Raw genomic sequence first — 14,655 nt, 5'->3', positions numbered from 1 at the left:
TTATTAAAATGAATGAAGGCGGAATTTTCACTGTTATAGAGAAATCCAGAACTTGGAGCAAAAATTCAAATTACAGGGGAAAAGGTTTAGACTAGATTATAGGTAGTTTTCTTTTAGCCAGCGAATCATTGATTGCTGGAACAGGTTGTCTTTGCTGGTAGTTGAGGCTGACAGTTTGAATAAATTCAAAGGTCAACTGGATAGTTACCTATGTGAGGGGGGAAGCAAATAATTTGTGTTTTTTATTCCTGGTTTTTTTTTGTTTTTTTTTTTACCAGCTAGTGCAGAAAAAGCCTGTCACTTCCTCGCACTATATGGCTATTACTATTACAAAAAGTTTTATCCACTTCTCTTACAATGGAAGTTTCCAATAAAACTAAATCCTCTTAAACTAGACCAATACTATAATATAAATTTGCTGTCTAAATCCCATCAGCCTTTAGTGAATTGTTCACTTTTAAACATGATAATGACTCTTTCAGTTCCTTTTCAATGATTATAGTTAATTGGAAACACCTTGAATTTAAAGGCATTTGCATATATAAATGTCAATGCAAAAATATTTATAAGTAATAATTTTTTGTTACTGGAATCTTTTTATAACATCTTAAGTATAATTAAAAACAAACTGCTTGATTGTCCATGTTTTTTTTTTTTTTAAACCTTATTTTGAATAATTGGTAAAGTATGTTTCATTAATATCAAATGTTACTTATTAATAGGCTAGAATTGGTAATATTCCTGTATGTTTGCTAAATACTCACTTGGAAAGTACAGCTGATGCAAAAAAAGAAAGAATGCTTCAGTTAAAGAAAGGATTTCAGACAGTGCTTGATGCTCCACAAGATTACACAGTTATATTGGGAGGAGATTTGAATTTGAGAGATAAAGAGGTAAGTAAATTGTGCTGCAATTTTCTTAGCATCATGAAATTATATAAACAGGTTTTTCATGTCAATGAAAAACTTCTCATTTAATATCTAATCCAAACTGAAAATACCAAATGTTAAACATTTGTGTGTCTTAAGATTGTTTTACACGGATGTTTGCATTGTTCTTTATTATATTATTGTTCAGAAATGTTTATACAAAGTTTATTGACAAAGCTCAGTAGTCCTTCATTGTTGGTAAGTTGCTTATTATTTTTGCTTATGCAGCATAGCCTTTATTAAATATCATTATATTCGTTAATGTATATATATATATATATATGTGCACGTATAGTAGCTAGATTTTTTTTTTTTTTTTGCTTAACTTTGTACGTGTTTAATTATGCCATTTTATACACATGCAGGCGCGCGCATGCACACACCAACCAGGATAGCCAGGTGGGTAAAATGCCTGCCTGGCAACCCAAAGGTAAAGTGTAAAGTGTGTTTAGGGTCAAACGGCACAAGGGGTTCCCCCCATCTCCGCGTAGTTTACATTGTGGGTGAACCAGTTGACTGGAAAAGCCAGAGATTTAAAAGTGTATGGACTTTGTATATGTGTGATGCCTTGTACCATTGTTCATCAGGTCATTTAGCCGCTGGGCCCCTACTGAGGCCCAACGTTGCCCCACTTACGCCCCATGGAGGCAGACCAGGAACCCAGTAGTCTGTTTCACTCTGGCATGTCCTGCCACTTAATTTCCTGAGATTTCGGCGGCTAGGACCTAAAAAAAAAAAAAAAGAAAGAAAGAAAGAAGCGCGTCAACGTAGGGGTAGAATCGCTTAGTTTTGCTAGGCCAAGTTATGGGCGTAAGGTAATTTAGATATGTTAAGTTTTTGGTATGTAGGGCTTTCGCTAGCGTATAGATAGAGAGGGGGGGAGAAAGACAGAAATATGGGGCCAATAGAGTAGGTAGCCCCATTTTTCAGTGGGACATGCCCATGTCCCACCAGAGTAGAAGATATAGGGTGGAGAGGAGGGGAGGACGAAAATGTCCCCCCTCCCCCCAAGGAAGTAGGTATAAAGGTGAAGGGGGCTAGAGTGCCCTCTTCAGATCGCCATATGGCTATTGGCAGCTATTGTTTCAAGTTTCTTTACTCATGGGGCAAGCTCCGTCCTTGTGCTTGTGTCCCTCATCTTTAGTTGCAGCCTTTACATTGTGCTGGCTGGTGTCTCAATAGTGGTACTTGATGTCAGTCATTGTAGATGGTGATTAATGTCCTTCTCCTGATGAAGAGGTCTTGTGCGAACTGGGATAATGCTCTATATTCATCCTCAGTATCTATGAAATGGGATTCCAATCCTTTTGGTAGGTATCTTATTTTTGTTATAAGTACCCCTCTGAGGTCTTCATATTGTGGGCACTCGTACACTATGTGATTCCAGCTTTCTGTCTCCCCGCACGTACAGTTTGGGTCCTCAGTGAGTCCGAATCCGTGCAGCTTCTCATTGTAGGGTCCGTGTCCTGTTATTAGAGATGTCAAATGGTACCCAGGGAAGTACCAGGTCGGCTGTTTTGGGTAGATTTTCTGGAGGTCAGGTAGATATCTTCTGGTTATCTCACCCTTGGTGGTCTCCGTCCATCTTCTCTGCCATAATTTTAGCAGGTGGTTCTGTAATCTAGTTTTTTCCGATTTTAGGTTGTTCGCTGGGTCAGTTGTGTAGTCCAGATGTGTGGCCGCCACTCCCCTGGATAGCAAGTATAGCAGACCTGTGCAAACGACCTCCAGGTCCAAAGGAAGCGCTCCAGCGAGTACCTGTAGTGCTGGAGTACTCACTGTACTACACGCACGCGTCGTAGTTAAGAGTATGGTCCTTTGGATCATGTCCAGAATTCTACTATTCACTGCCAGTGCAGTTTTTGGGAACCAAATTGCTGAGGCGTAAGTAATTGCTGGGAGAAACGTTGTCCTGTAATATAGCGTCAGGGCTCTTTTTTTGAGTCCCCAATCTTTCCTAGTAACTCTGGCTACCAGTGCAGAATAGCTCCTGATTTTTTTTCTTATGTACTTTAGGTGCAGCTGGAACGAGAGGTTGTTGTTCCAGTACCACGCCTAGGTACTTAAGTTGGTTTACAAACTTAATGGTGACATTGTCAATTTTTATTTGCGGTGGTCGTCGCAATTGCAGGGTTCCTTTAAGCAGGATTGAAGAGGTCTTTATGGGTGAAATTGTTAGCTGGTGTTTTGCGGCCCATTGCTGGAGTTGCTGCAGTGCTTGGTTTGCTTGGGTTTCCAACTGGGCTCGGCAACCCAAAGGTCACGGGTTCGAATCCCGCCTCGGGCTTGGATCAGAGTAAAATGCAAAAACTTTGGGAGGTGCATTATGGCTACAGAAGCCGATGCGCCAACAACTAACACGTGGTGTATCATAACATGTGAAATCCACTTCAGGGATGGATTTAGGACTTAAAAATAATATAAAAGAAATAGTTTGTGTAAACATATGTCTGATTTCACCTTGTTTCCGAGTTACAGGCATTTTTGTGTTCCAGCAACTATCTGCTTACATTACGATGACCACCATGCGTCTAAATACGAGCCTGCAAAAGCCTCATTGTAGACCTCCTCACCAGCTCAAAAGTTACAGGTACCTCTCGGATTTGCTGTTCTCGTGCTGATGGTCTACTGCCATCTGAAACTCATTTTATAAATGAACCAGATTCTGTGAGGTGTTCATGTATTTGGTGAAGGATTTTCTTATTTGGCAAATGATGATTAGGAAAGTTTTCTGCATACAGACTCTGCTGCATTTTGGCTCTGCTGCATTACACATAAGTCCATATGTGAGATGCATGTCTGCCACTCTTGGTTTGAATAAGCCTCCGTTATCACAGCAAATGCACAGTACCTAAATGTTAATAGCAGCTCCAAATGCAGTGCCCTTGTCAGGAGAACTAACTGAAATTACTCAAAGAACAATATGGGATCTTGTTTACATAACTGTCATCAATGCCCCTCTATGAGATATTGAGCATTGTTTGTAAACAGTGGAATGGAGCCAGCTATGCTAAATCAGTTTGTGGAAAGAATTGCTGAAACACAAAAATGGCTGTAACTTGGAAACAAGGCGAAATCAGACTTATGTTTACATGAACTTTTTTTTTACTTTTTTTTTATTGTTTATAGGTCCCAAATCCATTCCTGAATTGAGTCCCACATGTTATGATACACTGTGTGTGTGTGTGTGTGTGTGTGTGTGTGTGTGTGTGTGTGTGTGTGTGTGTGTGTGTGTGTAAAGCCACTAATAGGTGTAGTGCAAAGGATCAGTAAAGGGAAATTAATTAAACTTTATATAAGGAAATGTAATGCAACTTACCTACATTTAATCAACAGATATATCTGTTCAGAAATCAGTTGCATTCAGTGGTAGTGTGCAGTAGGTTATATAATAATCAGGAAATTTTTTTCATAATGCCTGTTACATAGAGTAATGGGGATTCCCCTACTATTTCTGAAGCACTTTTTTTCAGTAGAATTGGAAATGAAAACCATGGAAATTAAAAAAGGAATATGTGCTGTTTGCCATTAGATTAGAGATTTTCTGTTTTGGAGTTGTAATGAGTTGGTGGGGGAGAATTCATTGAAAACATTAGCAAAATTTCAAAGTGAAAAGTTTACACTACTAAAAAATTTTTAAATTTGATAATCAGAAATTAATATTTATTAGTAGTGGCAAATGATGCTAGAAAGCAAGCTTTTAAAGCATCAGCCAAAAAAAAAAAAAAAAATCTCACATCATGTCTTCCCCCTCCCCTCCAATAATTTGTGTAGTTCTTCCTTGAATTTATTCAAACTACCCCCACTTCCACAACAATAGATTGAAATTTGTTTCAATAATCAACCAGCTGAAGGCAAACTTCTGCACATCTATCCTGCAGCCATAGTTACTTAATTTCATTTTATGTCCTCCCTCATGTGTTTAGTCTGAGCAAGAGGAAGCATGCCATCAGCATTGAGCTTGCTCAATCCATTCAAAGCTTTAAACACCTCAGTCAGATCACCTTGCACATGCCATCTCCAGATGCTGCAATTTGCAGAACAAGCCTTTCTTGGTAAGACCACCCTTTTGTTCCCTTCACCAATCTCATTGCTATTCTCTGCATCCATTCAAGCACGTCTACATCCTAAAATGAGGCCCCCAGACCTGTATGCAGTACTCAAGATGTGGCCTTGCCTTATGCAATGGGATAATCACCTCCTTATCATTGTTAACAAAGTTTCTGTATATCATAGATAAAACCTCATGAGCTGGCCTGGCAGTCTGTCTGCACTAATCAACTTCATATCTGACTACACAATTACACCCAGGTCTTCATTTTTCACTACTCTGAATATAGTACCACACATTTGGTACTTTTATGTAGGGGCCTGACATAGCCAAGTGGTCAGAGCAAGATTGCAGTAGCATGTGTTCTTTGAGCGGACCTGGGTTCAAGCCCATGACTGCTAAATACAATTAACATTTGTATTGATGATTTATTGTAAACTCTACTGACCTGGTGGTCATGTCAGAGTATAAACAAGAACATTTAATCTGGGATTACTACTACCCATATGCAGTATCTTGCATTTGTCAGTTTTAAAATTCAACCACCATTTCTGTATCAATCTGCTTAATTTTTCTAGATCTTGTTGCAGTAGCTCACCTTGATTATTGTCATTAACCACCCTGTCAACATTTGTATCATCTGAAAACTTAAGACATTAAGCCTAATGTACCTTCATCAATACCATTAATAAATAAAGAAAACAACAGTGGGCCAGGCACTGAACCATGGGGGAAGCTATTAATGAGATTTGCTTTAGCAGTGGCAAGAAAGCAAGCTTATACAACATCAACCAAAAAAAAAAAAAAAAAAAAACAACGACACCTCTCATTTCACCTATTCATTCCCTACAATGATTTTTCTAGCTCTTCCTTGAATTTGTTTAAACTGTCAACTTCCACAACACAGATGGAAGTTTGTTCCAGCAATCAACCATCCTATGGCTAAAGGCAAACTTCTGTACATCTATTCTGCAACCGTCCTTCCTCAATTTCAGTTTGTGTTCCCTCATGTATGGTTTGAGCAAGAGGAAGAATCCCATCAGCACTGAGCTTGCTCAATCCATTCAATACCTTAATCAGATCACCTCTCAGGTGCCTAGTCTCCAAACACTGCAATTTGCAGAACTGAAGCCTTTCTTGGTAAGAACACCCTTTTGTTCCGCACACCAGTCTTGTTGCCCTTCTCTGTACTTGTTCCAGCGGCTCCACATACTTCCTGAAATTAGGCCTCCAGACTTGTATGCAGTACAGCCACTCCGCAGCTAACGTAATACTCAACTTACAGAAATTGGACTTTATGTAAATTTATTCCAACTGGTGCAAACGTAAAAAAATTGTCGAAAGGTATTTTGTATCCCATAGGAATAAATGGAGGTATCGTGAAAATATCATAATGTGAACCCAATAACACATTGTTTTATTTTGGTAATTCATTCCAAGACTTCGGAAGTTGAAATTTTCACTATATAACTAAGCTATTTATCTCTCTAATAGGTCATTTTTATAGTGGAAAGTTCACTACACTTTCATCATTATCATATATTCCGTTTTAAGAATCAATTTTTGAACGCCTTTGTGATATTTTTCCAAAACACATTTCTGAAGGTTAACTACCATAAAACAATAAAAACAATTTGCGCTTTTCCGGTTTATTGGGCTTTTCTGTTAGCGCAATCTATTATAAATGGGTAGTAAATTTGATCTTATCGCATTTGTAGTAATACCAATAACTGGAATTCTGTGGGTTTTTATGTTACAGTATTATGGTGAAATGAGTTCCCCTTCACTGAAATCTTCAATCATACAAAAAACATAAATAAATTTTCAGAATCTCCTCTTCATTCATATTTACATATTTCAATGTTGAAGGGAAAGGGATCAACAGAAAGTGCAAGTGCTGGCAGTGCTAGGAAACGAAACAAAATTGATTTAGAAATGAAGATGATTAATTGAGAATTACGAAACAGGACAAAGTTTGTCATCTATTGCACAAAATTAGGTCTCGCTGCTTCAACAGTGAATACTATTTTAAGGGACAGTGAATATGTTTAACATGTTATAAAAGAACATGTTAAAGGATCAATGCATTTAATATCAACAGTGATCACAAAACCGCATTCAGGTGCTATATCAAAGATGGAAAAGCTATTAATAATATGGATGGAAAATCAGATTCAGAAGCAAGTGCCCCTAAGTACAATGGGCATTCAAGCAAAAGCAAGAAGTATTTATGAAGATATTAAGGATAAGTATGGCCAACCCCAAGCCAAGTTCGTGGCAAGCAATGGGTGGTTTACTAGATTCAAGCATCACACTGGTTTCCAAAACATTAAAGTATGCAGTGAAGTCACCAGTGCCAATTTTGCAGCTGCAGAGAAACATTGTGATTTGTTGGAAAAAACTCCTTCTAAATCTCCACAGCCCTCAACTTCTGCAGCTGCGTGCTTATCTGCTGGAGAGTTAATTCTGGCAATGATGCTTGAAAAGTAAAATTTGCTGACATTATGCCTGTCTCCTCTCTCTTTTTGTAATTTTAGAATTTTGAAATTTTTGTAATTTTGTACACTTGTAATTTTTCATGCGCATGAGATAAAAAAATTGAATAAATAATTCTATTTGCATGTTAGTTGAACATTTTCTTTTTGCTTCAATCAAATTCGATCACAATTGCGAGTACTGCATAAGCATTTAGGGAAATTCCGACTTACATAGAGTTCTGTGGAACGCAACCTTTACGTAAGTCAGGGAGTGGCTGTATTCAAGATATGGCTTGACCATTGCCTTATGCAATTGGATATTCACCTCTTTATCTCCTATTTAACTATGTGTACCACTCTGTGATAACAATATAGAAGAGAAAATCCTTCTCATCCACTGCTCTCCTCACAAAGAAAATTATAGGTCGTGTTGAAAAAATTTCTTTGCAATAAATTCAGTAATTCCGCACTGGAGAAGACATTCCAGTCGCAGAAGAGAACAGTCTGTGAATTATTTTTGGCTGCTGTAAAGGGATAAGTATTTTTAATTTTTACTGTATTCTTCGTTAATTAACATACTATTGTGTTTTACAGAGATATTAAATAGATTTAGTAGCATTCGTTAGCTTCTTATTTTGATTTTAACCAGCGATTTTTGGAAGTTATGACTCCCGGTGTTGGCGCCAATATTGTTGAACTAGCCTCCATATTGTAGTCAATAAGAAATAGCGTAACATATATATATATATCTCGAACTGATAGCGTAAGGTATAAAGTAAAACTAGATAGCATAATATGAAGCACTGTATTAGGAATCTGTTGGCTGCTTATAGTATTATCAGTTAATCAAAAATATTATTAATCATTAAATTTCGTTGTTAATTAAATTGTATTTAAACGGAAATCATGACTCAGACTAGAGCTGCAAAGCAAAGATCACAGACCAGAGAGAGAGAGTGCTGTGACTCGGGGAAGAAACAAAGGGGGCGATTCTCCAACGGATCACAGTCTCAAAAAATTTGCGAAATGTGAAATGTTTGATGAACTTTCTAAAATGGGACATGATGTAGCCAAAAAAGATGTCTTTGTGTGTGCTAAATGCCTAGTGTCAAGAAATTAGGCACCAACTTAGTGTTCTGATAGGCGTCTATTGGAGCTTGAGGTGTATAAATGCCCTCAAAGAAATTAATATGGGGCCCATCAAGCTCTCAGCTGCCCAGCTCAATGGCAGAGCTCACTCCTGTGCATCATGCAACATAGAGGCAATCTCCAAGGCCGAATGCACTGGTCCCAAAGGAACTAGTTATTGTTGGTGGCTCTATTGTCAGGGGGACAGGGAATATACTATGCAAGAAGGGTAGATGGACCAGGACCAGGGTGTGTCTGCCAGAGGCAAAAGTTTGATGATATTGTAGAACAGATATCATCTTTTAAGGGTACCAAACGTGATATTGTACACGTTGGAACTAATGACATTAAGAGATTTGCAGATTTACTCAACAAGTACAGGTCAGTGTTGAAAAAAAAAAAAGTCGTGAGTTATGGTTGAATGTGAAAGTGTCTGCAATTCTGCAGACACAATAGGAGGGAGTATATGATGAGAACCTTGTTGATAAGTTCAACAAGTTGAGATGGATGAGAGATAGACGACGGTATGCCGCCTCCGTAGCCAGGAGCAGCAGTGCGTAGCACACACTTCTTGATTAGACCGGGCTTTGAGCCCATGACCACCAAATATGGAGGATGCGGGAATGACCACCGCATATCCCTGGAGCAATATGGCCTTAGTTGCTAATGCTCCTAAAAAAACAAAAAAAAAAAAAAAAACAAATCAGTTCTGCCCTGGAGAGATTGTGCAAGGCTCAAGGAGTAGAATTTTTTTCAGACTGGTCTGTGCTTGTTGACAGGAGAGACTGCTTATACAGGGATGGCGTACACTTAAATAGAAAGAGTGCAAGAATATTTGCTGATATTATCGAGGCAGTGTTAGGATCGGAAAACTGCTAGCTAGGGGGGATACACAGACTAAAAGGTTAACAGTGGGCGCAGGCAGAGAAAAAAGTGATTCTTGCACTGCTTCTATTAGAATGAGCATCAGCCTGGAAAGCAAGGCAATGGAGATTTCCAGGACTGCTGGGAGTCATAGTGGGACAAATGTTAGGGTAAATAACATGGGCTATGTTAGGGTAAATAAGAGTAAAAACAGGTACATGTATACTTGCATGTATGCCAATGCTAGGAGTATAGTTAATAAATTTGAAGAGCTTGAAGTGCTAGTCAAGATATCAAAGGCAGATATTGTTGGGTTATCAGAGATGTGGTGTCACACAGACATAAGCAGTGCAGAATTGGAATTTGGGGAGTACAATGTGTATAGAAAGGATAGACAGGACATGAAGGGGGGGTTATGCTGTTAGTTAAGAAACACATAAAATCTAAGTGCATCCAATTGATGTTGGTGAAAAATGCAATGTTGAGTGTGTTTGGGGTGACATAAGCTCTGGGAAAGGAAAAATGAGAGTGGGTGTGTTATAGGCCTAATGAATCTGATTTAGTATAATGAGCATTTGTGCAAAGAAATAGTGGGCCAGTAAATCAGAATGTCTTATAATGTGGGATTTTAACTTTACAGATATTGACTGGAATTTGTGGGTTGGTCACACACACAAACACACTAGCAAGACGTTTGTGGATTTATTGGATGACTGTTTTCTACAGCAACGGTGAGAAATCCTTGGCAAAGGATTTCTCGGAATGTAGATTTCTCGCAAAGAAAAACAGCAAAGAGTTCTTTACTTATGTAAACTCTAGAAGGAAAGAGATTAATCAGATTGGACCACAACGTAGATGGGTTGACTATTGATGATCATGCTCAGGCAGCTGATAAATTGAATGAGTATTTTGCATCAACATTCACACGAGGAGTTATTCAATGAGAGGAGTGCCAGAAGTTTATCAAACTCTAACAGGAAGCTAAGTGATTTCGTAATAACTGAGAGCAAAGTGGAGGAGAAATTGTGGAAGTTAAACATAAAAAAAGGCACCTGGGGTGGGCAGGATCTATCCAGTTATATTAAAGGAAGTAAGCAAACCCTTAATCATTATTAAGAGAGCTTCTTTGGGCTCAGAGGTCCCCATGGAATGGAGGTGTGTAAATGTATCACCAATTCACAAAGGAGGTTCAAAAGGTGACAGGTAACTATAGACCTATTAGTTTAACTTGTGTTCATCGAAAAATAATGGAATCGCTGGTTAAAGAAGCATTGCAGACTCATCTAAACAATTCTGCAGTAATAGTTAAGACACATGGATTTTTTAAGCATGGTTTTTTTAAGGGAGGTCTTGTCTGACCAATTTGATTGAATACTATGATGTGGTCACAAAGGAACTCAATGCCAAAAATAATTTTGATATCATATACTTGGACTTCAGAAAAGCTTTTAATACTCTTGCACATGGAAGACTGCTGTAAAAATTGGAGAGGTATGGCATTAACGGTAAGTTGCTACAGTGGATAAAGGGATGGTTGAGAGATAGATGACAGAGAGTAGTAATCAGTGGACACCGCTCTTCGTGGACAAATGTTATGAGTGGAATTCTCCAGGGTTCGGAGTTGGGCCCATTGTTATTTTGTATATTTATCAATGATATTGATGAAAGTTTATCAGGTTTAATGTCCAAGTTTGCAGATAGTAATAGTAATCGTGGCATGTGATGCAAGAAAACAAGGGTATGAGCTTATGTAGCATCAGCCAAAAAAAAAAAAAAAAAACACAACCATTCCCTCTAAATGTTTGTCCAGTTCCTCCTTAAATTTATTTAACCTATCAACTTCCACAATGACAGATGGAAGTTTTTTCCAGCAATTAACCACCCACTGGCTAAAAGCAAATTTCTGCACATCTATTCTACAGCTGTGTTTCCTCAATTTGAATTTATGCCCCCTTAGGCTTGTAATCTAAACAAGTGGGAGAATCCCATCAGAATTCAGTGTGCTCAACCCATTCAAGGCCTTATATACCTCAATCAGATCACCTCCCAAGTGCCTCGTCTCCAGCCGCTGCAATTTACAGAACTTAAGCCTCTCTTGTTGCCCTTCTCTGTACATGCTCAAGCAAATCTAAATCCTTCCTAAAATGAGGCCTCCAGATCTGTATGCGGTACTCATGGCATGGCCTGATCATTGCCTTATACAGAGGGACAATCACCCCCTTTTTCCCTGCTAGCAAAATTCTTCTATGTCATTGACAAAACCCCATGACCCTCTCTGGCAAGCCTGTCTGCATTTCTCAGAAACCTTCATATCTGACTGCACAATTACTCCCAGGTCTTTTTCATTTTCTACCACCCTAAGTGTAGTACCACACAGTTGGTACATTCCTCATATACCTTCATCAATATCATTGATAAATATACAAAACAACAGTGGACCCAACACCGAACCCTGTAGGACTCCACTTATAACATTAGTCCACAAAGAGCAGCACCCATTGATTACCACCCTCTGTCTTCTCCCACTTAACCATCCTTTTATCCGTTGTAGCAACTTACCCTTAATACCATTCTGCTCCAATTTGTACAATAGTCTTCCATGCGCAACAGTGTCAAAAGCTTTCCTGAAATCCAAGTATATGATATCAAAATTATTTTTTGCAACCAGTTCCTTTGTAACCACGTCATAATATACAATCAAATTTGTCAGACAAGACTTTCCCTTAACAAACTCATGCTGTGTCTGAATTATTGCTGCAGTCTTGTCTAGATGATTCTGCAATGCATCTTTAACCAGTGACTCCATTATTTTACCCGGAACAGAAGCTAAACTATGTGGTCTGTAATTACTCGTTTCACCCTTCAATTTCCCTTTGTGAATTGGGGATACATTTGCACATCTCCAGTCCGTGGGGACCTCACCTGAGTCCAAGGATGCTGTCATAATTAGGGCTAAGCATTTGCTTACTTCCTTTGATGCCTCCTTTAATATAACTGGATAGATTCCATCCACCCCCAGATGCCTTTCTTATGTTTAACTTCAACAATTTCTCCTCCACTTTGCTCTCAGTTATTACAAAATCATTAAGCACCCTGCTACAATTTGATAACCTTCTGGCATTTTCAATCCTTAATAACTCCTCATGTGTGAATGTAGATGTAAAATACTCATTCCGTTTGTTTGCTATCTGAGCAGGATCATCAATAGTTGAACCATTGATATCAAGTGGACCAATCTGATTCATCCCTTTTACTTCTAGAGTTTATATAAGTAAAGAAATCCTTGCTGTTTTTCTTAGCATTCTTTGCCAAATATTTCTCGTAATCTGCCTTCACCCCCTAACCTCCTTTGTGGCTTGATTACAGACTAGCTTATATTTGCCATAGGCTTCTGTGTCACCTGAAAATTTATATGTATCCCATGCATTTTTCTTTTCTGCCACGAGTCTCATTAGTTCATTTGATAACCATTTAGGCCTAAACCTTGAACAATATTTCTTAATAGGTTTCTATATAGATGATACAAAGGTTGGCAGGGTTGTTAACGACAGTAAAGACAGTATGCTACTTCAAGTGGATCTAGATAATTTGGGCAAATGTACTGAAAAGTGGCAGCTGAAGTTTAACATTGACAAATGCAAAGTACTGCATATGGTTAGCGATAACCAAAGAGAAACATACTAACTGTGTATTTTTACACTCAGGGAAGTGGAAAGTGAAAAAGACCTGGGAGTAATTGTGCAGTCAAATATGAAGTTCACTAAATTGTGCAGAGGGACTCCCAGGGCAGGTCATTGAGTCTTGTCAATGATATATAGGAATTTTGCTAGCAGGGACAGGGTGGTGATTATCCCATTATACAAGGAAATGGTTAGGCCACACCTAGAATACTGTGTACAGGTCTGGAGGCCTCATTTTAGGAAGGATGTAAAGTTGCTAGAATGAATACAAAGGAGGGCAACAAGATCGGTGAGGGGAACAAAGGAGTGCTCTTACCAAGAACAGCCTAAGTTCTGCAAATTGCAGTGCCAGGAGAGTACGCACCTGCAAGGTGATCTGATTCAGGTGTATAAATCCTGGAATGGATTGAGTAAGCTGAATGCTGATGGGATTCTTGCTCAGATTAAGAACCTGAGGGGGCTCAGGTTCAAATTGAGGAAAGACAGCTGTAGAATAGATGTGTGGTAATTTGCCTTTAGCCATCGGGTAGTTGTTTGGTGGAACAGACGTCCATCTCTTGTTGTGGAAGTTGATAGCCTAAATAAATTTAAGGCTGAGCTGGACAGATTTGGAATGAGAATTAGTGAAATGAGAGGGTTTTTTTTTTTTTTTTTTTTGACTGTTGCTTCATAAGCTTGCTTCCTTGCATCGTATGCCTCTACTAATGCTAATTCAATATATACAAGAAATTTGTAATTTCTTGTATGTATATATGTGGGCTCATTTTTATACAATAGAAGTGCTTAATTTGAAATTTGACCACCGGGGGTGCACAAAGTGTTTAATTTAGAAAAATACCATGGGTTAATTTTTTGCCAATCTTTATTGACAGTGAGATCCCTATATATCCAGTATTCTTTCTTAATAAGCAATTGAGACAGTGCATTGCATTGTATCCTTCAAATCTGAAAGCACCGAAGGGAAAGGTTTCAGATATCCCCACAACAAAGTCTGCTGGAGTCAGGTCGAACAACCTTGGCAAGGGATGTGGAAAATGGCAACTGATAATTCACTCTTCTATGATGGTTTCTCATATTAGCTGTTTGACATTATTTGTTATTAAAGGTCACATTAAGTTGTTACATTATTGTGGCATTAGAGGTTACCACATTAACTTTTAATTGCTGGAGTGATCCTTAATGTGTACCATCCTGCATAAAAATTATTCTTCCATTTATCATTAATATTAGTAGAGGCACATGGTGCAAGAAAGCAATCTTATACAGCATCAGCCAAAAAAAAACAAAAAACATTCCCATTTCACTGATCCATTCATTCCAAATGTTTGCCTAGTTCTGCCTTAAATTTATTTAAGTTATCAACCTCCACAACAATAACAGATGGAAGTCTGTTCCAGCAATCAACTACCCGCTGGCTAAAGGGAAACTTCTGCACATCTATTCTACAATTGTCTTTCCTCAATTTGAATCTATGCCCCTCAGGTTCTTAATCTCAGCAAGTGGAAGAATCCCATCAGTATTGAGCC

At 38.4% G+C, this 14,655-nt stretch overlaps 1 protein-coding gene across 1 annotated transcript in view; it reads left to right on the top strand.

Annotated features, from left to right (window-relative positions):
• The window catches only part of LOC150077215 (tyrosyl-DNA phosphodiesterase 2-like), a 115,331-nt gene that overhangs the window by 81,165 nt on the left and 19,511 nt on the right, over positions 1-14,655 (top strand). Inside the window, exon 5 of the mRNA XM_090386908.1 lies at positions 723-893. Within this exon, the coding sequence (XP_090243034.1) occupies positions 723-893 (171 nt within the window). The remainder of the gene's footprint in view (positions 1-722; positions 894-14,655) is intronic.

This window comes from Mastigoproctus giganteus, chromosome 12, assembly GCF_048544385.1.
Source record: "Mastigoproctus giganteus isolate SK-2022 chromosome 12, ASM4854438v1, whole genome shotgun sequence".
Taxonomy (NCBI): Eukaryota; Metazoa; Arthropoda; class Arachnida; order Uropygi; family Thelyphonidae; genus Mastigoproctus; species Mastigoproctus giganteus.
The sequence above is the reverse complement of the archived record's forward strand: the minus strand, read 5'-3'. Positions and strand labels throughout refer to the sequence as shown.